This window comes from Nematostella vectensis, chromosome 6, assembly GCF_932526225.1.
Source record: "Nematostella vectensis chromosome 6, jaNemVect1.1, whole genome shotgun sequence".
In the NCBI taxonomy this organism is placed as follows: domain Eukaryota; kingdom Metazoa; phylum Cnidaria; class Anthozoa; order Actiniaria; family Edwardsiidae; genus Nematostella; species Nematostella vectensis.
The window spans coordinates 2,491,645-2,516,301 of record NC_064039.1 but is presented as its reverse complement, the minus strand read 5'-3'; the positions used below and the strand labels follow the sequence as shown (position 1 = coordinate 2,516,301).

The 24,657-nt window shown below is 38.5% G+C and overlaps 2 protein-coding genes and 2 long non-coding RNA genes across 4 annotated transcripts; 1 reads left to right on the top strand and 3 right to left on the bottom strand.

Moving 5' to 3' along the window:
* Positions 1-4,496: 4,496 nt before the first annotated feature.
* Positions 4,497-5,378, bottom strand: LOC125567877. Its single transcript, XR_007311862.1, has 2 exons — positions 4,836-5,378; positions 4,497-4,719 (listed from the first exon to the last, which is right to left on the bottom strand). It is a non-coding gene; the product is annotated as an uncharacterized LOC125567877 (long non-coding RNA).
* Positions 5,379-5,537: 159 nt separating this feature from the next.
* Positions 5,538-11,757, bottom strand: LOC125556698. Its single transcript, XM_048728675.1, has 2 exons — positions 11,336-11,757; positions 5,538-8,640 (listed from the first exon to the last, which is right to left on the bottom strand). Exon 2 carries the CDS (start codon positions 7,711-7,713, stop codon positions 6,355-6,357), a length of 1,359 nt encoding a protein of 452 aa, XP_048584632.1. The 5' UTR covers positions 7,714-8,640; positions 11,336-11,757; the 3' UTR covers positions 5,538-6,354.
* A 136-nt stretch (positions 11,758-11,893) lies between these two features.
* On the bottom strand, positions 11,894-13,661 carry LOC5514582 (ankyrin repeat domain-containing protein 49). The gene has a single exon (XM_032384255.2). It carries the CDS (start codon positions 13,364-13,366, stop codon positions 12,941-12,943), a length of 426 nt encoding a protein of 141 aa, XP_032240146.2. The 5' UTR covers positions 13,367-13,661; the 3' UTR covers positions 11,894-12,940.
* Positions 13,662-19,957: 6,296 nt separating this feature from the next.
* Positions 19,958-22,764, top strand: LOC5514572. The gene is made up of 2 exons (XR_004296689.2): positions 19,958-20,656; positions 21,764-22,764. It is a non-coding gene; the product is annotated as an uncharacterized LOC5514572 (long non-coding RNA).
* Positions 22,765-24,657: the final 1,893 nt, after the last annotated feature.

Sequence of the window (24,657 nt, the reverse complement as noted above, 5' to 3'; positions counted from 1 at the left end):
TATTATAATTAAAATATCTTACGAAAGATGCTGTTGAAAAACAGTAAACAGTTGATTTATTCGGGGGGGGGGGGGGTTGTTGGGGGGAGTGCCCCTCCCCATGTTACGCGCGGTCAGTCGCGTATAAATCAATTGAACCATTTAAATTAGAAGTCCTCTATTCTTTGTACATATTACAATCTGGTTTGAGTTGAATGTTTGGCATAGTATGGACCATCAAAATGTAATACAGTCTCCCTTTCGATCTTGTGTTTGTTTTTTTTGCCAAAAATGTTTCGTTGCGCGGTCGTTTCTAATTTTTCTTGAATATTTTCTTTGGCATTTTTAAAAATATATATATAGATATACTATCCCTTCTTTTATTTATTTTTAAAACTTTCTCTTTAGTTAACTAAGAACAATTTTACCATTCTCGAGCGCTATCATGAGCATTTGTTCAACGAAAAAATGTGTCCAAAAGAGGGATCTGGTACGAGCAAATACTTTTCAGTTACAACACATTTTGAATTGTTAAACGATGATAATTTTCCTTCTAGAAACACAGAAACCCATTTGAGTGCCTATGAGTACCTTTTTAGCCAATGAGAAACGTGTTTGTACAAAAGGCCGTACGCGGCCATGCGCCGTTTATTGGGATCCAAATCTCCCTGTCGATCTTGTGTTTGTTTCTTTGATAAAATGTTTCGTTGCGCGGCCGTTTCGAATTTATCTGGACTGTTTTCTTTGGCATTTATCAAAAACGCATAAGATATATTATCTTCTCTTTTGTTTATTTTTAGAACTTTATTTTTTAGTTTACTATGAACAATTTTAGCGTTCCTCGAGCGCTATCTTGAGCATTTGTTCAACGAAAAAATGTTTATAAAAGTAGGATCTGGTACGAAGCTCAGGGTTTTCTCTTCCTAAGCTATTAGCTGAGCTACAAACTACATTTATAGAGCAAATGCTTTCCATTATAACATTTTTGGGTATTTTTAAACGGTGATTATCTCCCTTCAAAAAACACGAAAATTTATTCGAGTGTCTCGAATGTTATTTTTAGCCAATCATAAATGTTTGCGTGATAGGCAGTCGAATATATAATCTCACGCTGGATGACTGGAAAGCAGTCGTTTTGATTATCGCAACGATGTCAACTTGGACGACCGCTGAGAAAAAAAAAGTCCCAGGTAAAGCCATAATGACACGAACCAGGGACGTCCCTGCACGAAACAAGAAAACGCAAGATATTACGATGACAAGTCGAACGCCCGAAAGACAAGATGAGACGATAATAAGTAATGCACTTGTCATCGGTTTCCCCGAGGGGGGGGGGGACCACGGGGAAATATAGAGACTTTGAAAATCAAGCTTTCCGTGACCCCATATTTCCCCTATATGTGGGGCTCTACTTTCGAGCAAAGTCCCCTTTATGGTGGGGCACATATAAAGCAAACCCCCATATTGTCCCCATATTGTAACAATTTGTGCAAAATAATGTTATAAAGTGTGTAAAAATAAAGACAAATCTCCATTAACCCAACGTTGTTTTAACAATAGCCAGTGCAATAATATACAAACAACAGCGCCCAAATAGCTTGTGATGAGATAAAAACACTTGCTGATAACTGTACATGTGACGACTTGAAATTACTCTACTGACACAGGATTCTCTGTCGCCTCTACTGGCACAGACGATCTCCGTCAGTCTATACTGACACACATGATCTCCGTCAGTCTATACTGACACACACGATCTCCGTCAGTCTATACTGACACACACGATCTCCGTTCATCTATACTGGCAAACACGTTATCCGTCTATCTATACTGACACACATGATCTCCGTCAGTCTATACTGACACACAGGATCTCCGTTCATCTATACTGGCAAACACGTTATCCGTCTATCTATACTGACACACACGATCTCCGTCAGTCTATACTGACACACACGATCTCCGTTCATCTATACTGGCAAACACGTTATCCGTCTATCTATACTGACACACACGTTATCCGTCAATCTATACTGACACACACGATCTCCGTCAGTCTATACTGACACACACGATCTCCGTTCATCTATACTGACACACACGATCTCCGTTCATCTATACAGACACACATGATCTCCGTCAGTCTATAGTGAAACACATGATTTCCGTCAGTCTATACTGACATACATGTTCCGCCATCTTGCTCGACAACCACGCTAGTCCCAGTCTCCACGCGGTATACCACAAGCGAATTCTCCCGGGGTAGAGCCGAGTAAATCAAAGGCTGCATATTTTCCCCCACCATTGGGGCTCAAATAAATCAAATGCCCCATATTCCCCCCACCATTGGGGCACAAATGGGCTCCAAAGTCCCCACAAATGCCCCAATTTTTCCCCATAGAGCCCGGGGTCCCCCTCCCCCCCCTCGGGAAAGCCGATGACAGGTGCATAACGATAAAAAGCAAGGTGCTACTAAATCTGTAATGGAAAGTCAAACCTCTGAGAGACAAGATGGCGACACAATAAGTTGTGTCCAAAAGCAAGGTACTACAAGTGAATCTGCTAGTCGAACGCCCGAGCGACAAGACGTTCAAGAGAAAAGTACTAGTAACGTTGATTTGGCAACTCCTCGAACTCCCGAGAAGCAAGATAAGAACGATCGGATACGTCCATGAATTATCCGATATCATCAGAAATAAGGCGGATACGCACGATTACTGTACTTTGAAGCTTCAGCTTTGAGGCTTCAGAAGACGCCCTTCTTTACTCGCCCGGAAAAAGGAAACTGTTAGCAAGTAACGAGAAAAGTAGAACTCCAGTTAAACTCACGAAGTTGGCCTTAACGAACGACAAAAAAGATCATAATCAACGACATGACTCATGTGACGTCCCCCGAGGTAACTGAGTACAACTTTCAATATAAGGACTTTCAGCTGAAGGAAGAAGACTTCTCCACAATCGGAAATATTATAGAAAAGGCAGAAGAGTATGATAAAGTCCACGATAAAGGAAAAGTGTTCGAAGTGAAGTGAAAGCCATTACAAAACAAGAACTATGAATTGCCCTCAGGGCTATTGTCAGACGGAGTAGACACAATCCCTATTGATATTTGGCAACCACATTGTTCGATTGTAGAAAACAAGTGTGCGTACGAATTTACAAATTTGGTAGTACGAGTGTGGAATGGGAAGAAGAAAGTCTCACTGGGAAGACAAAGCAAAGTCAAGTCCTTAAATGATCCACGTATTATGGGTGTGGTGGAGGACCTGCTGATGATTATGAGATAGCTATTGTGGACATCGATAGCGTTTTATCTGTAAAGAAAGGGGAGTTTACTTTGCATGCATAAACTGCAAGAGAAAGCTTGAGCAAGTTGGAAAATACCAAATAGTGCACTGTCATAAATGTAGACATGTTATGAAGCTGTATAGATGTTCAAAGAGTGTCATTATCTCTTTTGTTGTGGACGGGGGAATAACACTTACCGCTTTTAAGGAAAGTTTGCAGACCATTTTATCAGCAGAACAAATGGAAAAGAAGGAGACAGTTGAGTATAGCTTTCTTATGTTGACAGGTTATAATGTCTGTTATAACAAAAGGTCACATATTGTAACCGAGTTTATGGCTTAATCATGAATGATGAAATAGTTCCTGTAAATGGTTGAACGTCTTTACCATCTCATTTGCGATTTGTTGCGTTTTGATGTTGTTGTTCACATTGAAAAATTGTGATGTTTATGCGTTTAGTAAATTTTTTGTAATTATCGAATGGATGGATTCCAATAGGTTGGAATTGGCTGTAGTATAATGTACCTTAATCTAGTCAATAATAATGAGATACAATGAAAATAAAGATGTTGTGTTGGAATTGTGTTGTTTTAGTTGCAGAATGGTCACAGGACACCACCCAGGCATAGTGGGTGGACCCAGGACGCCTGGGTGACATGTGGCATGGTGAAGGATACAAGGGAGAGGGATCCACTTGCAAATCTTGGTTACCAACTCTCTTTCCTCCATTCTCATAGAACACCCTATTAAGTCAACATTATGCCAACCATTTCTAAATTTTATTTTCAAAAGAGTATAAATCAAATGATGTCAATTGATATCCTTTTTTTACTCTGTAGAGAAATACAATAACAATATATTTTGGTGCATGTTCACTAGATTTTTTTATTCTTGTCTCTTCACAAGACTTTGCTTCTAGAAATAACTGTTCAACAACATAAATAGCTGTATGTTCAAGTTACAAAAGAAACAGGGAATGGTGATAATTCCAGCGTAAACAATCCATAAAGAATGTCTATGTACATTTTGATTCTATTGCTATCTCAATAAGAATCTTTGGAACTTGACATCCAAGGTGATTAGATAGAATAATACTCCAGTAGCCAGCTTGGAGACTCATACTTCTAGAAATAACTGTTCAACAACATAAATAGCTGTATGTTCAAGTTACAAAAGAAACAGGGAATGGTGATAATTCCAGCGTAAACAATCCATAAAGAATGTCTATGTACATTTTGATTCTATTGCTATCTCAATAAGAATCTTTGGAACTTTACATCCAAGGTGATTAGATAGAATAAAACTCCAGGAGCCAGGTTGGAGACTCATACTTGTCTCATGCTTGTCTATGTACGTCTTGATTCTATTGCTATCTCAATAAGAATCTTTGGAACTTTACATCCAAGGTGATGAGGTAGAATAAAACTCCAGGAGCCAGACTCAGACTCAACCCTGAAATTAAAAATAAAATGCAGATAAGGACAAAGAATGGCTCACTAGAATGTTAAACAAAACAAAAGCATCCACATACACACTTCAATTACCCTATTTATACACATACAACATACCTAATTCATGTACCAGGCATGCTACTGTGGGGAGGCAACCCAAAATAGTTATATTTTTGTCACTACAATATTATTGTTTTTTTTTACTATTTTTACAATTGTTTAATGAAAATTATTGTAATTATTTTTAAGACCATATTACAGTATTGAGATTATTCAGCAGCTTCAAGCGAAATATAGATGGGTTTGTGGTCACTATAGTAGGATTCAAGAACACCTGATGATCGTACAAGATGTGGCACATTGGTATAAATATGATCTATTAGTGTATGATAGTCAGTAGTTTACTGATTTATTAACTGTGTGTAGCCTTTCTCTCTTATCAAGCATTGTACAAGTTTTTCCTTTCCTGGTGTGTTTTCAATAAATCAACGTTGAAATCACCAAGAAGAATTGTGGGAACTTCAGGATTTGTCAATTTTATATTATAAAGATGATTAAGTGCATCAATGAAGTTTGCCATTTTTACCTTTGTCTCTGAGCGATAAATACCGATAATATGTAGATTAGGAATTGGTTGGTTAACTACTGCTATTGTGATTTCTACTTCCTTGAAGTTGAATCGATATGGAAGTTCTGTACAATGAAAGCCATTTCTCAGATACATTACAGATCCATAAGAACTTCTTGTCTGGGATTGATTGTAGTCATTTCTATGAATATCAAAGCAACTTATACTGTAAATGTCATCATTGTCTGAAAAGCAAAATCGTGTTTCAACTAAAATGTTTATATCTACTAATTGGAAATTATAGTCACTTTTGACATCATCAATGTGCAGATGAACAGATCTAGCATTATGGAATATGATTGTTGTGGTATTTGATAAATCTACATTTTGTAGTGACACTAAAGGAACAAGCTGTGCTTCTGTTCTTAACCTATTCATTTCAATTACTACTTTCTCGCTTACTTTTATTTTGCATTCATTCAAGTTTAGTATATGTAGATTTGAATGGTTTCGGACTCGACTTAAGCCAACATAGTGCATGTGTTCTCTAGTTGAGGTTGGGAAATCAACAACGGCTAAATCTAAAGTGTCACCCTGACAACGATGAATGGTTTTAGCAGCTGCAGGTCTCAATGGAAATTGTCTGCGAATGATTTGTACTGTGTTTTTTTGTTAATTCTAAAATGTCTGGTGTCTGGTTAAAAAATGCCTATTGCCTTGACCTGAGCTTCATCACTATCAGATTGAGTATATATCATATTGTTGTGTGCATTTACAGATGCATTAGTGTGCATTTACAGATGCATTAGTACAAATGTGTTGTATGTATTGGGTAATTGTTATCCTGTGGCCTTTGCTTTATAAGCCTTCGCTTTAAACAGTCTATGTCATTCTCAGAATGCTTGCCTTCTCGTACACGATTTAGCAGGTCTGCAAAATGTCTGTCATCTTTTTGTCTCATAATCTCTGTTAGTTCAAAGAGAGTGAAAAGTTCATTCCATAAATTACTTGCTAGTGTGGCATAGCATGTGCTTGAAGTTTCAAATATCCATTTGTCAAACACAGGTTTTAGTTGAACAAATCCCCAATAGCTATTAAGCTTATTCCTCCAAATGGTACTTTGCTTCCCATTATCTGCTGCAAACGCAAATTAAGGAAATTAAACATACCACTGGCAACCATCGACATCTCATCAATAAATAATACATGAAGTTTCCTCAATTTTGCTTTAATTGTATTAAGTCTGTCATTATCAAATGCACAGTATTCAAAGCCTTTATTGGCAGGTATCTTGAATGCAGCATGTAATGTATACCCTTTGATATTAAAAGCTGCTTTCCCTGTGGGAGCTGTTTTCAAAACTTTAATCTCGTCAGGATTCTCACCAACAATGCTGTTCAGGTATCTTATCAGTGCTTTATACAATACATTTGTAACTGATGATTTACCAACACCTGCTCCGCCTGACAAGAATAATCTGAGTGGCTCATCACTAGTTTTGATTGTGTGCAGGACATGATAAAAGAATTGCCTTTGTTTCTCATTTAATGAACGAACAAGTGCACAGTATTCAAAATCTGACACTCGTTTTACAACAAGCTCCTCCTGGTCATTATATCTAGGAAATATGCCAATGTCATCAAGCAAGTCATACTGGTTGTGTTGCTTATTTTTGCCTGGGTCAAAGCAGCCAAACAGTTCACTTGGCTTTTCTTTTATTGCACGATCTTGTTCATTAATGTTCTGAATTTGGAGCAACATTGTCACCAATATTATTATTATTACAGAGCGAATGATTTTAGGTCTCTTACGCTTGATAAGGTTTATGCCTCCTCTCATGTGGTACTGATTTGTATCACTTTCTTGTTCATTTACATCTTCAGTAATTGGGACGTCATCATCAGTGTTGTCTTCCAAATTAGTTTCTGGCATAAAGTCATCTGGTCCTGTAGCAAAAGCTTTATCACTAGCACTGTCTGCATGCTTATCACTTACACAGTTAAACCAGGCAGCAAATTCAGCCAGGCAAAGTTTCTCTAACTTCTTGAGTCTTCTTTGGTAACGCTTGATAAGGTTATCTGACTCAATGTCAGGTGAATTATCCGGAAGTTCCTTTAGCTTGTCAAATTTCTTTAGAAAAAATGTCCTTTCATCTGGATGTGAAGTATTAATGAATTGAAATTCACGAGTAGATCTCCTCATTGGCATTTGTAAAACTAAATATGCTGCCTCTTGAGCACTTATTTCGACAGCATTTAAAAATCTGTTTCCAATGTGCCGTACTTTATTTGCAATATCTCTGTTACCAGACTTGACTTCCTCAGTTGCTTTTTCAAGAAGTTTGCTCATTCCTCTTTGGCCTTTAGTGATATAAGACAAGATATATGTTGCACAAGCATATGGGTCTAGAACATATTGCATATCCATATTTGCTCTCCATGCTTGAAGAAAATGGGTGTTGTAATTATTTATTCTTATTTCTGAGGGCAGTCATCTTAAAAACAGAGTAGTACGCTTCAATGAGTACCTCAGAGCCAAGAGATCATTCTCCTCTGTTAATTGTAGTTTACCTAAGAATTGATGAAAACTTATGTTTTCACCATATTTCATACTGCTGAGTTGTTCCCTAATATTTTCTGCATTCTCTTTAATCTGTTTCTGTCTTTTATCATCATAAGTTTCATATTCTTCAAGAGGCGTTAAAATCATAGTTTGTTGCATTGGTGGTAAAGGGAAATTGAACCTACAAACATTGCTTCCATTCTTTTTACATGTTTTTGCATGTCTGTGCATTTGCAAATTTACTATGTCTTCCATTTCTTCACTACTTTCAGCCTTCCTACAAGTCACATACATACTGTGGTGCATCTTTAACCCAAAATAAACATGGGGACTTCCTCTTTGTTGAAACTCAACTCTATAAAAAATAGTCAGATATCTCTCCTATAGGGATTGCATCACTCTTTAAAACATTAGATATAAATAGCTGAACCATATGATCAAAGTTTCTTGCACAAGTTACTGGATCGTTCTGGATAAGATTGGACTTTTGTTGCCAAGTCATGTTATCTATGTCATTATCAAAGTATTCTTTTTTTTTCAACTATCCTACCAAGAGTTTTCAACAAATGTGTCCACCTTGTTTCTGCAGCAGAGATAGAGCAAAACCATTAAGGGTTCCCAAGCTGGCGAATCATGGCAAAAAGGTCTTTTTTACATCGCTGAAAATAAGCTGGACTTCCCCTTACATTTTTTAAAACTCTAAAACCTTCATCAAGATGTATCAGCTTATTAATATAATCCTCTGTCTTGAGTTCACCAGCTGTGTACTTCTTTCCATTCGTTTTACACTTCCTAAGAGAAATAGAAGCAGTATCCTGGATTTGTTTTATCTGCAGCTTTTTAAGCTTATAAAACATGTTTGGGACAGATTGTCCAGCCCTTCTATCTTGACATCTTAATTCCCACTTAGCCACTGTGCTATATGATACGGGAACTTCCCTTTGCTTGTTATTTAACCGTTGTTTACCACAGAATATTGTTGGGAAGGACAAAAATTCTGAATTTGTATCCAAACATAATCCAATTGGTTTATTTCCCTCTCCTGGTGCAAAGCACATAACATCATCACCATTATCAGTAAAATATGGCTCCTGTAATAAAGTATCAGTGACACCAGATGGCCGCTCTTGAACTTCACACCATGCATCATTGTCACAAGAGTTATTTCCTTCAGTTTCAGAATCATCTGTTGTTTTTTCAGTAGTATTTAGGGAATTGTGATAGAACTCATCTCACTCTTCATGTTCTTCAGATTGAGAAGTTACATCTGTTATGTTATTTTGCCATGAGTCCTGAATTTCAATGCCCTCATTTTGGAACAATTCACTGGTTCTGACCAGATATTTTGCTGCCTCTAACACTTTGTTTGGCCTAACATTTTGAAATTGATAATGGTGTTTATAACTTAGCCGCCATTTGAGTTTGACTGGGATAGTCTGAGTTTCATTTATTGGCCGAGGAAGTGATTGTACAGTTGAATTCACATCACTTGGCACGTTTACTATGCTTCCATGAATAGTCAATTGGCCAATACATGGAAGTTCACTGATTTGCATAAATGGAATACGAGGTGATATCAATCTCTCCTCCAGAGGGGTCAAATCTAGTACCTTTGGTTACTCAGGGAAGCACAAACCATTAGCTTTAGCACACTGTGGCAGTTTGTTGTTTTTTTTATATTGGAATGGCAAGTGTTACAAATCCATTCGGTGTCATCAACACTTCTTACTCCTGTAATACAAGACTTAACAATAGTTTGTTGACATTTGCTATAATTATCTAAATTGCATTTTTTTTACTGAGGATTTATACCACAACTGATCACAGCAGGTACATACATATTCTGGACCACATTTGATATTAGTATGAAACCTGTTTAGTTTCATGTCTAAATTTTAGTTTTCACTAAGTACTGATATTCTGGATTTTTTATTTTTAGTTTTTCTGAAGTCAACATTTGCTCGTCGTTTTTGCATGTATGCTCTTTTAGAAGCTCTGCGTTTCTCAATCTGATCTTGTTTGTCAGGACTGTTGTAAGCTACTGATATGTTAGCTTTTTCCTTTTCTTTTTCCCTAAATGTTGTGTTCGCTCTTTTCTTCTGAATGTATGATCTCTTAGATGCTCTACATTTCTCAATTTGAGCCCTTTTGTCAGGATTTTTGTCAGATGCTGATATTTTAGCTTTTTCGTTTTCTCTTTCTCTATATGCTGTGTTGGCTCGTTTGTTTTGCATGTATGCTCTTTTGCATGCTCTACGTTTCTCTGCTTGATCAATATTAAGAGAGTTATTATGAGATACTGATATTTTTTATTTCTCATTTTCTTTATTTTTATATGCTGCTTTGTTTTTTGTGGTTTTGAATATAAACTTCCCTTGAAGCTGTCATTTCTGTGTTTTTGTTTTGGATTTCACTATTCTGTTGTACATCATATTCTTTTACACAAGCTCTAACTTCCTCTGCTTTATTCAAAGACACAGTTTCAGATCTTTCTTGAGTTACATTTGATCTAACTACTGTAGATACATAATGGTTATTCACCAATGTGGCCAATATAAATACTTGTTGAATCTCTTTCAGTGCTGGCTGGATTGATGACTGTCATGGGAGAAAAAATTCTACTTGATTCTATAATGTTAATAGTCATATTTAAAGCATTAGCAACTGCTTGAATTATTATTCCATCAGCCCATGTGCCTTGTTGTTTCATATTGTTTAGGTAAGATTGCCATGATTGTTCAGTATTGCTCTCTATAAATAATTCTGGGTAATGTGTAAGATGCTGACAGCCAAGCATACGCACATACATATGTTCATTAGGCATGCCAAATACTTGATGGGAGACACTCTTAAAGAAACAGTCAACTCCTCCTCCAGTATCAAGTGCAGCTCTGCCTAATTCAGATAACCTGGTACTGTACTAGCTGAAGAGGTGCACGCTGTGTTGTCAGTAGACCTCTTAGAAGGTCATGGGTTCTTTTCTACATCTCCACTTAATAATATTGCACAGCGAGATACCCATAGTGTGTGTGTGCGGAACAATTTTAACTGCCTCAGCCCATAGTCATTGGTATAGCAAGGCATTGGTATAGCAAGGCAAGCAAGGGGCACTTTCTTGTGCTTTCGAGATCTAAGTTGAACAATAACTTAGTAAATAAATGGTTGCTTATTCAAATAATATTTTGATGATTTATTTTTATGATTTGTCACTGAGTAACGTTCATTTGTTAATTTGTGATAATAACTACTTTGCCTACTCATGTACCCATGCAGCTTTGAAGATTGTGGAACTGATTTTCGGAAATGCCTTTTTAATGTTCTTATTACCTTTGTCTTCTTTTGTAAAACTCGTTTTAGTAGTGTTATTGGGATCCTTGAAGGTGCTCTATCCCTTCTTTCAGCTTGTTTTTTTATTGACAACAATGTTTCCTTTTTCCAAGTTTATAAAGACATCAAGGCGAGATCTTCAATTAATTCCCTTATTTACCTGCAGAGTTGTTTGAAAGCTTTCCTTTTCATCATGGTTATCTAATGGCGCATCGGCTGTTACGTTAGCTTCCTCAGAGAAAACGCTCAGAAAAGATTTAGTGAGTTGGCCTATTGACTCGGCGTATGTGTTGTTTTGTTGGGAGCGTAAGTAGTTCAAAATATGACGATAAAGCATATGAATGTATACCTTCTCGGGTTTAGCAAATCCAATATGGCGATGTAATCATGCCCAGTCCCCCTCGTCTGTGTCCACAGTCTACAGTCCACGCAAAAGCCCATATCGCAATAACTCATTCATTGCGCATGCGCATGAGTGAGTTAAAAAAAGGCGTTGGTTTGCCCCTCTGGGCCTCTGACCCCTATAGAGGATGGCGAAACTGAAACTTTGGGGCCCCCCCACCTTTACGGGTCTGGTACCAAGTCAAGCGGAATGGAAGAGTGATGTCCGGAGTGGGCCTTCTCGTTTTCACATCGGATTCGCAAATATCGATTAGAATATAACTCCCAGGATTTCAAGAGAACGCGCGAGTTGTTATACGGAATGTTCGAGTATTCATTGTCCTGAGGGCTTTGTCTTTAATCAAAACATATATGGATTAAACAACTCAGTCATCTGTGTAAGCTTCATCCTTAGCAACCTGTTCCCTGCTAGCAGAGGCCTCTTTTCTCTGTATTTCGCTGGGCTGGAGTTCGCGAGGAAAAGCTATATCCAGCGAAATACAGAGAAAAGAGGCCTCTGCTAGCAGGGAAAGCAACATGCAACTCGTGCTGAATTTAGCTTCTTGTTTCCAATCCTATCCTGTTTTGTTACTCTAGCTACCAAAAAACATCGCCCGCTAAACCAGCAGAAAACTTCAAGCAGATGATGTGCCTGACCGTCACTCGAATACTGAAACAAGCTTTAAACGCCTGAATGTTAAAATTTTACATATAAGTAACTTGAAAAACACACGAATAAACACCCTTTGACAAGGTAAACTTTCACATCTCACGAGATGTTCATAAATAAATACCTTGGGTTATTACAATAACTATGCACTCGAGATACTTCTTTTTGTCCTGCGATACCTCGAAAACAAAATTTTATTCAAAAACAAAACAATTAGTCATTCTGTAGGAAATGTAATTCTGTTCACGACGATATACTTTGATAATGGTAGTTTTATGATGTTCTCACACATTATATTTCTCGCATTCTTCAAAGTGCTTGAGTTATTAACGCCTGGCCGAATCAAGGCATGGGGTATGCTTGTTGGAAAACAACACAATGGGGGTATTGTGGTGGTTTGGCAGGTTTGAAGTGGCTCAACGCACGGCTCATTGTTATCAACCACCAAAGTGTCCCACTCTCTTCCTGTTAGCTCTATCTTGAATCATTATCAGTAATCAAACTCTGTATTTGTGTCACGGCTTTCATTAGGATCTTATAATACCAGACTCTTGAAGTACCGATTGTTTTTATAGCTGATGCAAGATAAACCCCTTGACCTCCTGTCTTCAAAAACTCACGTTCCTAATACAATCTTCGTACAGTACCACAACAATTATTACTGTACTAGACCTTGAAGAGCGCGTGTACTAAAATAAAAAATACCCGCAATTTTTACATCCAGTGTGATTTCCGCCGGGTCTTCTTACTTGTCTGTAATCGTTTCATATACTGGGCTTTCTGTAGTTCAAAGTAAATATCTCCAGCGCCGTGTTTTAGTAAGAAAGTTGCACATTCCGACTTCCCTGTCTTAATAGCCGTGTGCAGAGGGGGCCATCCCTCGCGGTCGCGCACGTTAATGTCTGTGCCATTTTCTACAAGTTGCGTCAAGAGCTCCAAATTCCCGTCAGCTACCACTCGGTGCAAGAATGGCAGCTCTTCGTCGCGTTTGCAGTCACTATCTTGGATTTCCAAGTCCTGAGATTCCTCGGGAATTGAAGCCTCCGCTCCTCTGGCCTCTTCTTTCTCTTTGATATCCGCTAAGACTCTCTCCCGAGCATATAATTGCTCCTGCAAGCTATGTTTACGCCGGCGATCCATGTAGCACGATGCTCGAGCTCGAAAAGTCCTGTCTTTTGATGAACTTCCTTTTTAACGCCTGGAATTCAGAGCAATGTTAACAATCAAGGACCGTTTATAACTTCCTGAATTGACAAGCAAATGAAGTCTAATTATTGTGATAAACGTGTTATATATTGTGATTGATTTTGGCCTTGGATACGAGCACTACAACATGAGCCAAGGCTCGGATAATTGCTTTATCGGTCCCCATCGGCCGGCCTGGTGTGTTTTGTCCTGTCACAATGCGGACCTCCTGTCATTATGTAAACTAAGACGCAAATGATTGGCATGACGAACCATCATAACACCTTGGTGTCAATAACACCATATTTGGCGCAACACATTTTTTTTTAAATTTAGATGTTACCATAATTTTGAAAGATAAAAATATCTATAGGAAAATGAGCTAGATGTATTTCTGTCGGGTTTTGTGGTTTATCTCACAAGAATAAACCCCATTGTTCAATGTTTGTCAGTGAAAATTAGATACCTACTTTTTGCTTTTCTTATAAACTGTTTGATGTTCTGCACAAATATAGGTAATTTTCGCTAAGGATTGAATTAAATACATGCTCAAAGGATAAAGAGAGGGAACCTAGTTATTTAAAGGATGAGAAACTGTAAGAGGAAATTTGTCTAAACTTGACAAAGGAAAATGACACTCTTGTTTTTGGAGAGATCAAACTTATAACCAGAGGATTAATTAAACCTTAACTTTTGTATTTTTTTAATCCATAAAGAAGGCAAAGTCAGACTAAGGACACGTGAATTCATAAACAATACTGCATCAAGAAAGCTTTTGTAAGATGAACTCAGTATCTCTTAAACTCTTAAATTTCCGCGCGTTGACATGTTCGAAAAAATGGACGAAAAGTTTTTCGCGTGTGTTCATAATTACAATTTTTTGTTACGAAAATAAAATAAAACTTTTACAAGACGAAGTTTCTAAACATTCAGCAACAAAAATACAAAAGCACAATGGTTTCATAAGGTATATAGAAGGAATCATGGTAGTTGCAAAAATTCTAATTTGTTTTTCAAACATTTTACAAATGCATCATAACAATGTAAGTTATACTCAAGTAATCAAGCAATAACATTCGGCGGAGCTTCAACACATGTCATGGATGCTCTTCGCAAAAGAGCAAAAGCAAAGGTCACAGAGCGATAGACTACTGATAGATTTAAGGGTCTTTGTTAAAAGTTTTCCAGATATTCGACTAAAACTGGTCAAGTTTCAAGTACTTAAACTTCTACTACTATGAACCGAGCTTTATATCTATAAAGTACACCAAAACTTGCGTCTATACATACCAAACGCTTGGTGATAACTTTTGGAAGGAAAGGTTTTGATTGAGTTGTCCGTGAAGAATGTGTTTTGTTGGTGTGTTCGCCTCGTTGAGCGTCTGATGTTTATGCACACGCGCTCTCTTAATCTGTTCATATCCCATAAGGGATTACCAGGTTATTAATAAGTCGACATCATCAGAGAACTACCGCAGTCGAAAGCAAACATTTTTAACGAATGAAAACGAGTATTATGGCAGAGTAGATCTGAGTTTAAACAAGGAGCTCAGACACGAGGGGAATATGATTTATTCAGCAAAAGAAGAAAGGGCTCGTTATAATATCGTCACGTACTTTGGTTAATTTACAAATAATCATTAGGATCTAAAAACTGTGATCCGTATTGGTGTTCCAATAAGCTGCAAGTTACTCATTTTGGCGCAGTGTATTTTGGTAGGAGAGGATTATATGAAAATGCATGACAATGAAAGGGGGCTGAATTCATAAGAATGTATAGAGAAGTTTGTAAGGTAAGCCCCCCCCTGCCTTCTGTGCGTAGCCCAGCCCCCCCCTTGTCGAATTTCAGCCATTAATCTTTAGGGTGGTCCCTCTTCGGCCACTTATCTGTCAATGCAAATGGTTTTCATCAGCCCTTATATGTCGAATGGCCCCCCTTACCTGTCGAATGGTCCCCCTTATCTGTCGAATGGTCCCCCTTATCTGTCGAATGGTCCCCCTTATCTGTCGAATGCCCCCCCCCCCCCTCCCTTTAGCCCCTGATCTATTAGCCTGCTTGCACGCGTTTACCCGGTATTTTATCATTTTATGCGTGGAGTCATGCCACAGAAAACAACAAAGAACACCGGGTAAACAAGGGGGCCATGGAAAAGCCGCCCTCCTTTCAGCTCATCGACTAGTTACCCCTCCTTTTTAACAATTAATCTGTTTGAAAATCTGTCGCTGATCCCATGAATGTTGGCCCGCCAAGTGTTGACGGGTTGACCGTAGCAATACAGTTGAATCCCGAACTATCTGCGTACGGGCCTACATGGGCGACGAAATACGGTCGAGTTATCAGAGCAGAAGCGGCTGAGATTTGGCCTTGGGGAACTTTGTTATAATTCGAGAGCAGGAGTATCTGTATTGAAAATGGTCAAGAGAGTATGATGAGACTTTCTTTGGTATGGTATAGTATTGAATCAAGAGACCATGATGTAAAAGAACGAATCCCCCGTATTAGGGTATGTTCCAATGATGACGTCCGTAAAAACTATTTTTAGAACAAGCAGTTATTTTTAGATACGTCTCTGATTGGTTAGCGCTCACGTTTCCTAGCAACATGAGTCTTACGGGCGATCACATCTTGAGCAATGTGATCCGGCAAAGGATGTTTTGGAAATCTTTTTGACCGAAAATACCTTCCTTTTTTACGAACGCTGTAAAAATGATCTTCCATAGAGTACGCTGGAGCCAATCTGGGACATTGAAATGCATAAAAGTGCGTGATTTTAGGCTCTGGGATCAACTTCCCCAGTAAAAGTTTTCACTGCTGATTCGCAAATTAAACGCAACAATCAATCATAAATCTATGTTTACAAAACACAATTCTCTTCCAATTCCCTTTTAATTAAAAAGATACATCCAGAACTTAATACCATTATATTCACACCGATATTACAAATAAAAGATTTCAAGTCTTTATAATGAAGTAAATCTTATTCCAGTGACAAGGGTTTCTTCATTCCCAGAAATGAGACAACATGGCCGCCACGCATGCGTAATAGTGTACATACAATTTTAAAAATGGCTGCCATTTACTATAAGGAAATGTGGGGAGACATCACAATTTATCAAATTTTCTCGTTTCAGAGATTTTAGGCTCACGATGCAGGACTCGAAAAAAAAAAAACCTTGCCATTCGAGTGGTACACTTTCCGTTCAATCGATGCCAGAGAAAGCCCTATAATTGTTCCTTGGACATTGCACTTTTGTTCGCTAGAGAGCATACAATCCTCCATACATTCTCTGTAATTTCATTGAAATCGGGCATAAAAGTAGTCGTTTAAAAGGTAGAACTGTTCGCCGCATCACAGGTGCAGGACTCGAAATTCGTAAATCGACTAGATAACTGATGTAGTTATGCCTAGTTCAGGAACCATTATTGTTGTCTTTAAGATACAGACTTAAGCAAGGAAAATGGTGCGCTCCGCAAGAACAACTTCTCTCCGTTTGTCCGTTCTTCATTTTGTTTTTAAACGGCCCAACGGCTTTCTGGGATAGACACAGGGGAACCATAAAGCCTTTCTAAAATACTTTTTTTTTTAATTTGCGCATATAATGTCTTCCAACCTCAGCAAGACTGCCGCACTTCCATTATCATTATACGTATCAAATCAGAGATGCCCCTTGCACGTTTAAATACCGCTAATACTACTTTTATTTGAAATTTTAGTCAACCTGATTAAATACTTCTAGTGTAACAACAAGAGGGAAGTCCCTGTGCTGGCCGGAATCTTGATTTTATTTGTGATACCGCTGTTATTCCTTGCGGGCCTAGCAAAATGTGAGCCCAGAGAAACCGCTGGCTAATGTCCCTTATTTCTGGGAATGTAAGTGACATAATTTCTGAACATTTGCGTGAAAAATTGAAGTTCATTCATTTAAAAATGTTATAAATCAAAGAAAAATAAAGGCCTTCTTGTATTAAAATACATAACATAGACTCTGAGAATGCCTAGGTATTCTATCTCACCGAATTGCAGAGAAAAAGAACTTTTTAGGAGTCTGCACGATGCATCTTGAATGAACTCCAAATTCACCGTCTCTCCGACGTCTTCCCGTTCAATTATTTATATAACATTTAGATAACTGAACATTAGATAACTTAACAGATAACAGGACACCACCCCATGAGTAGCATTGTGATCATGAGCCTTGAAGAGCAGCTAAAAGGATAAAAACAGGTAGCGAACGAAGTGGGAAAAATTTTGGTGTGAAATAGTACTAGCTCGTGGTGCCCATAACCAAATATGGAGCGACGAACCATATATGGATGCTTTGATTGACAAGCTCGCGCAATCTAAAAATAGCTTTCTTGGACGTTATCATGGGCCACGGGGATTAGTTCTCTTATATCATGGTCTCTTGATTAAATCGATTATGTTTGTGAGATTTGAGTGCATTAATTAGGCTCTAGAAATCAGCGTTTTTAACATTTTGTAACTTATTTTGCCAAACCGCATTTCAAGTCCCTTAAACAATGTTTAATTAGGCTTTAGCATTGAAGCCAGCAAAAACTTCAAATTTGCAAACAATCGCCGACCTGCAAAAGCCTCGCTTTCGCGCCTAAACTACACATCATCTGGAAAACGGCCCGTTTGCGTTCAAACGTCTCTGGTAATAGATTACCGTGGTAAGGCGGAAATTTGCTCACAAATACCCGTATGCGAAGCCATTTGAATGTTTCGAAAGCGTGGAGACATAATGACCTATTAATTTAAGATTAAATTAGAAGAAAAATGGCCATGGTTACTGTAAAACATTAGACTTCTTTCGCTGTAGATCAACGCCACACCTGCAACTACAGGCTAGTGTAAAGGAAGTACAGTAAACGGCAATATTTTGTTAACAGGCCGGTCCTCATATTTGCATTTTCAATCTCGCAAACATCATTTTAATTCCCAGTCGACGACGGTCGCTAAGTAAGTGGGCTCAAGTAAGTCTCGATAAAACTCATCACGATAAAACTCATCGCGATATTGCGTCAAACAGCTTGCAACTAGGTAAGGCAATATGAATATTTGATAATATATATATGTATATATATATATAGTGTTGGTTTGAGAAAAATACAAACTACATAGGTTTCCCTACAGGTCTGTTTCGTGGTTGCCCACTCATCAGGGGATTTAATGAGAATATTCCTACCATCGTATATATACTATTAACATTGAAATTTACATAATAATAGACTGATAGTTTTAGCTAAGGCGGTAAGAGGAACAATAGCGAGTTATATTAAATATGCGGGGCGAAAACTAACAGTGCGGAACGTGTGAAAAATTGATAGCGCGAAAATTTAACGGTGACGGGATTAACAGTTCTAATTGTTTCGTAGCAGGGCTTTGTTTCTGTGGCGGCACGAGGACACGAGTTCATTGCGTTTATTTAGAGTTGATAGTTTGGGTTGGCAGATGATCGTCAGCTTTTCCTTGAGGCAGAGGTTGCAACGCTTAGTGGTACTGTTGTAGGCGGAGTGGGAAGAAAGAATGCGCCATGAAATAAAGTACTCAATCATGCTGTCCTTGAGAGTCCAGACGTGTTTGCTGAGTTCGGTGGAGTTTCTGTGTTTGGCGTGTCGGAATGATGCGGTGTGGTTTCTGTACCTGGTCTTGAAGCTGTTTTCAGTGAGCCGGAAACTGCCTACAGACATCTGTTATTTACCAAGCTACCGTAACTCGAAAAGACAACAACACCTCGGAAACATACGTCGGGCTCACTGAAAACAGCTTCAAGACCAGGTACAGAAACCACACCGCATCATTCCGACACGCCAAACACGCCAAACACGCCAAACAAACTATACACCGCTCTACTTTCGAGTATTGAGCACTTTCTATGAAAGCCTTCAACCATCATTTTATATATATATATATATATATATATATATATATATATATATAATTATTAATAATATAATAATTATATATATATATTATATATATATATATATAAATAAGAAATAAAAAGTGACTATCAATTCACAGATGGAATATTTTAAAACGTAAATGACTTTATTAAGTTAATTTGCTGCTTACGGACCGCAGTGCTTTTGAAGGAAGGAAAAAAGCGTGATAGGCGAGATATACACATCCAGTCTTTTTGAATGTATTATTTTGAATTCCATATAATTTTAATAGGGCACTTTATATCCAGTGCAGCCTTATTAAAAATACGTAAATTGGCCCTGCAAAGGGAGAAGGGAGGGAAGGGTTGGAGGCATAAGTTTAGCTCTCCCACCCGCTACTTGTATAGAGCGCTAATGCACAACCGTGGTACCTGTCGACCAATACTTGCCATATAAAGATGTCCACAATCCTCCGCGTGCTTACACACCTAGGCTTAGGGCCGTAGCAAGGGGTTTGGCGTCCCCCCCCTCCCCTCCCCCGGTATTTGAAACATATATATAAGAATATGGCCTGTAGTGGCAATGTCCTCATCCTCAGAATTGTGACCCCCCCCCCCCCCCCCCTTTGTAGGCTTCTATTACTCTCTTATACATTATATTATTGCCACGAGGACGAATCCATTAATTTGCTCGTATCAATAACCTGTTGACGTCAATGCATTTCGCCTGAAGCAAAATGGCGATGTTTCATTTTAGCAAAACACAAGGCGATGAACAGCTTCAAGATCAAGAGATTCCTAAAACAGCTGAAGACATTTCCTAGCACTTGTCTTGCTGAGTGCTTTTGTATTCTATCGAGTCCGTTCTAGTTAATGGCGCCAGCGCCATCCCAAGGGAACACATTTCTAATTAATATACCAAAAAAAATCCAATAAAGTTAACGACTAGCAAAATGAATTATCATAAGCATAAAATTAAGACGTCGAGAAGTTTTTGGAACAATAGAATTTTGAGCGTTTAACCCAAATACCCTGAGGCGTTGGCGAAATAAACAATTTTCTCAGTTGAACTCGTGCTTGTGGCCTGTTGAAAATGTTCTGTGAAAAATACAATTACAAGGGAAATGATTCGTCAAAGTGTCCCCCTCTAATTAAGTCTTTGTTGTTTTGAACGAGTTCCTTGGAGAGTCATTTATTTTCGCTTTGTCTAATTGACGTTTATTCAGCATTGCTATTCTGAGGGGGCAGGAAAACTGTTTTCTGGGCTCTTGATCAATCAATTCGCAGGAGTCTTGTTTTGACAAGCATAGCGTGTTAGCTGATCTCGAACTATTATAAAAGAGCATCGCACTTTCGGTAAGTATAAGTATTAACAAGTAAGTACATTTTGTTATTATCATTCCGTCTCTCATAATTTATCCGAAGACGCCAAAGTGCTTTATCTCAGGAAACCACTTCATAGACTGATATCCTCTTTCAGTAAAATAAGTTACAAATTCTTGAAGGCATTCAGCATATGGCATTGAATGGAAGGAAAAAAGGCCAATGTAAACTGCCCATAAACATCTCGTTATGTTTATCTTAAAAACTTGTTCGTAGTTGCGATTGAACAATAGACTTTGTAGATGTTACTCTAACGTTAGTTATACTTAAAATAGAAAATTATGAATTTATCGAGTTATCATTGTTGTCACTACTTTCGAAAACAATATAAATGGGTATTTTAGCCACGAGCAACATAGAGGAAAGTATTTGAAGCGAAGTCAGCAGCGAAGGCAGGGGGGAGGGGGTAAGAGCACTCGAAGTAGCCCTTGTCGTTTTACTGGGCGATATCATATTGATGTATTTCCATACAAGGGTACCATGCGTCTCATTAAATTTGAACCGAATGCAGAAGAAGATGGATCAATCATACAATCAGCAATTAAAAGCTATATCGATATATAGCTCTGGCATCGCTGTAGCCTGCTTGCAGGCGGTAATCGGTGATCATCGCAGAAAACCCTCTCCGTTCGATGATCGGGCGCCATATTGTATTCTAAGCCGCACGGTTCCTGGAGGCGAGCGCAGGCGGTACTCGGTGATCATCGCGGAAAACCCTCTCCGTTCGATGATCGGGCGCCATATTGTATTCTAAGCCGCACGGTTCATGGGGGCGAGCGCATGCGTCCGTTTTTACGCTCGTCCCAAGGAACCGTGCGGCTTAGAATACAATATGGCGCCTGATCATCGAACGGAGAGGGTTTTCCGCGATGATCACCGAGTACCGCCTGCAAGCAGGCTAGCATCGCTGGTGTAGTTCATTTATAAGCACTCGTCACCATCTTTAACGACTGAGAATTACTTGTGTAATTTATTCGACTTAACATTCCTTTTTGCGCGGACGACATTTTTTTAGGAGTCGTATATTTGGTTATATGAAAGAGACAAAAAAAATCTAAGAAAACATTTGTTTCTTTTTAGAGATGGATTTGCTAACCTTGAAAACATGTAACCGGGCCCAATCGCTCCCGCAATTGGAGATGGACACAACAACACACACCACGAAATCGTCACCGAAAGATAGACCAGGGGGCAATAAATCAAGCAGTCACCTCAAAATACCTGACATTCAACTAGAGGGAGAAACACTAGACATTGACCCAGACATTCCCGAGATACACCGCGCGGTGTTAGAGGGTAACCTTCAGCGACTGATCGAGTTAGTAGAGTCTGGTACTAGTGTGAATACCCCTGATCTCGAAGGCTGGCCACCCCTGCACACCGCTATCAAGCACCAGCATTATGACTGCGCACAGTACCTCATCAAACATGGCGCCAACGATTACTTTGAAAGACAACAGGAGGAGTATAGAAAGCGCTTAAATTTGTCGAGTAGAATCGTCAAAGGACGACTGTATTCGTTTTGATAAAACTTTGCCATCAAAGGAATAGTTGTTTCTGGATGAGTCAAGCTTGCAGGCTATTACCCATTGCGCTAAATGGTTTAACTAAAAAGACTGCAGACTGGCAGTAGAAAAACTAGATTGTCTGCGTTGGTATGATGTAGAGCTATAAATCAACACAAGGTTAAAAAAAACGTATGTTGTACGCCTCTGTAGAACAAATACATTGCGCCACGCTGTCAAATAGGATTGTGTGTTTGCAAAATCAGTCCTTTGCCTGCAAACAGGTTGCACTAAAGACAGTAGACATGATACGGAATTTCATTCGAGCAAATTAAAGATGAAAAGATGGAAAGCGGCATTTAGGGGTTACTGCACTTTATTAGTTATTTAGTTTATCTGTATTTAGCTCTAACTTAATGTTCTCTTCAATCAAATGTATTTTTTTAGATAGAATTTCAATTTTTACTTTTGCTGTGATATTGTCGTTAAATTTCGCACACAACGCTCAACAAATTACATATAATGCATTTATTGTGAATGTTTAAAATCTGTAAATAAAACAAAGCCTTACCTTCTGATGTGTGTAAAGTTTTGGCGTCAAGTCCTTTTAAAGGTAAAAGATAATATCTTTGAGAACATCGCCAAGATAACCAGATTAACACCTCTACTTTTATTTCGAATTTCTCTTTTGTATACACTATAAGCTGCATGTAACAGAATCAGTTTCCAAGGATTTCCATTAACAATACAATAGATTTAATTAAGTTAATCAGTAAGCACTGCATGTGATCCTGGTTTTCAATCAATCTAATGTACTTTGTGAGATTTCTCTCTAGGAAACTTTAAACGTGCCAGAATTATATTTTTTATTAGCCTGTAAAGCAATGCTGAAGTTTGACCGAAAGGAGCCAAGCGCGCGAAAAATATGGCGAACGCAAAAAAAAAAAAAAAAAAAAAAATTATCTCATTTTTTTGAAGATCAAGCAACCGCTATAAAGGCTAGGAATTATAATGTAAGAAATATCCACAGAATATAGATAAAAACAAACCTTATATCCCTAAATTAAAAAAAAAAGTGTGTTATTAAAAAAGCAAAAACAAAAAAAAACATAAACAAACAAAAACAGGGATTAGCTACTGGAATTCTGAACACTCTAAGAAATTCCCTTTGATTTTTTTCTGTGGCGAGAGTGGACGGGGTATGTTTCTTTTATAGGAAATTGCAAATCCTTCTAAGAAACATTCCGGGCTTGCATCATGGAACATTTTTACGCATTGTTGGATGACATTGTTAAGCAAGAGAACAGTTAGTCACTGTCAGTAGTACCCGAAAGGGATTACGATGTCAAATGTAGTTTCTTTTATAATAATATTCATATATGTTTTTTCTATTTCTTGCCACTGTCAGTAGTACCCGAAAGGGATTACGATGTCAAATGTAGTTTCTTTTATAATAATATTCATATATGTTTTTTCTATTTCTTGCCACTCTAAGAAATTCCCTTTGATTTTTTTCTGTGGCGAGAGTGGACGGGGTATGTTTCTTTTATAGGAAATTGCAAATCCTTCTAAGAAACATTCCGGGCTTGCATCATGGAACATTTTTACGCATTGTTGGATGACATTGTTAAGCAAGAGAACAGTTAGTCACTGTCAGTAGTACCCGAAAGGGATTACGATGTCAAATGTAGTTTCTTTTATAATAATATTCATATATGTTTTTTCTATTTCTTGCCAAGTAACAAGATGAACAACTCACTCTATCTGTGGAACTTGCTCAACTTTTCGTTAGTTTACCCGGACGGTATATTTTCTTCTCGCTTTCGCGAGGCAATTCCCGTTTCCAGAGCCTCTTCCGCCCTTTCTTATTTACAGCTAATAAGCATAACCGAGATGCCCTGGGAACGGGATGCAAGGCGGACTGAGCGGGGTTCCCTGGGGACGACTTCTTAGTGACCGAGCTTCTCACCACGCACTATTAGCTCAACTGGGATTTAATTACTCGAGTCTGACTCGGAGGAAACGTCTGGTTGGCCCAGCATACACCCACTAGAATGTTTAGATAAGTCTGTACTCTGCGTGGTGACAAACAGATTCCACGCGCGCTTTCTGCTCAGCCTATAGCGCTTTATATATTCTTCATGCATCTTACGACAGTAAAATTGCTGTGCTCCATTCCTTATTAACACCACAGCACATTCCCAGTGTTCAGCGATAATTGCCCTTCGTAGGGGTGGCCAGCCATCGATATCAGGGCTGTTGACGTCAGCACCCTGCGCGAGAAGGTTCTTTAGGAGGAACACATCCCCTAACTGCGCTGCTGCGTGAAGCGCTTTACCTAGCGACGATGACGTGCTTGGGAAACCGAATGAGCCCGTGGCGGGGATGTTCCCTATTCGTGTCGCTGCACTAATCTATTTGTTTTGTTAGAGCCTTATGTAGTAGCCAAGGTGTTAATTGACAACAAGC

Excerpts from the sequence above, each read along its gene's own strand:
- LOC125556698 (XM_048728675.1), bottom strand. The coding sequence starts at position 7,713 with ATGGATATGCAATATGTTCTAGACCCATATGCTTGTGCAACATATATC.
- LOC5514582 (XM_032384255.2), bottom strand. The coding sequence starts at position 13,366 with ATGGATCGCCGGCGTAAACATAGCTTGCAGGAGCAATTATATGCTCGG.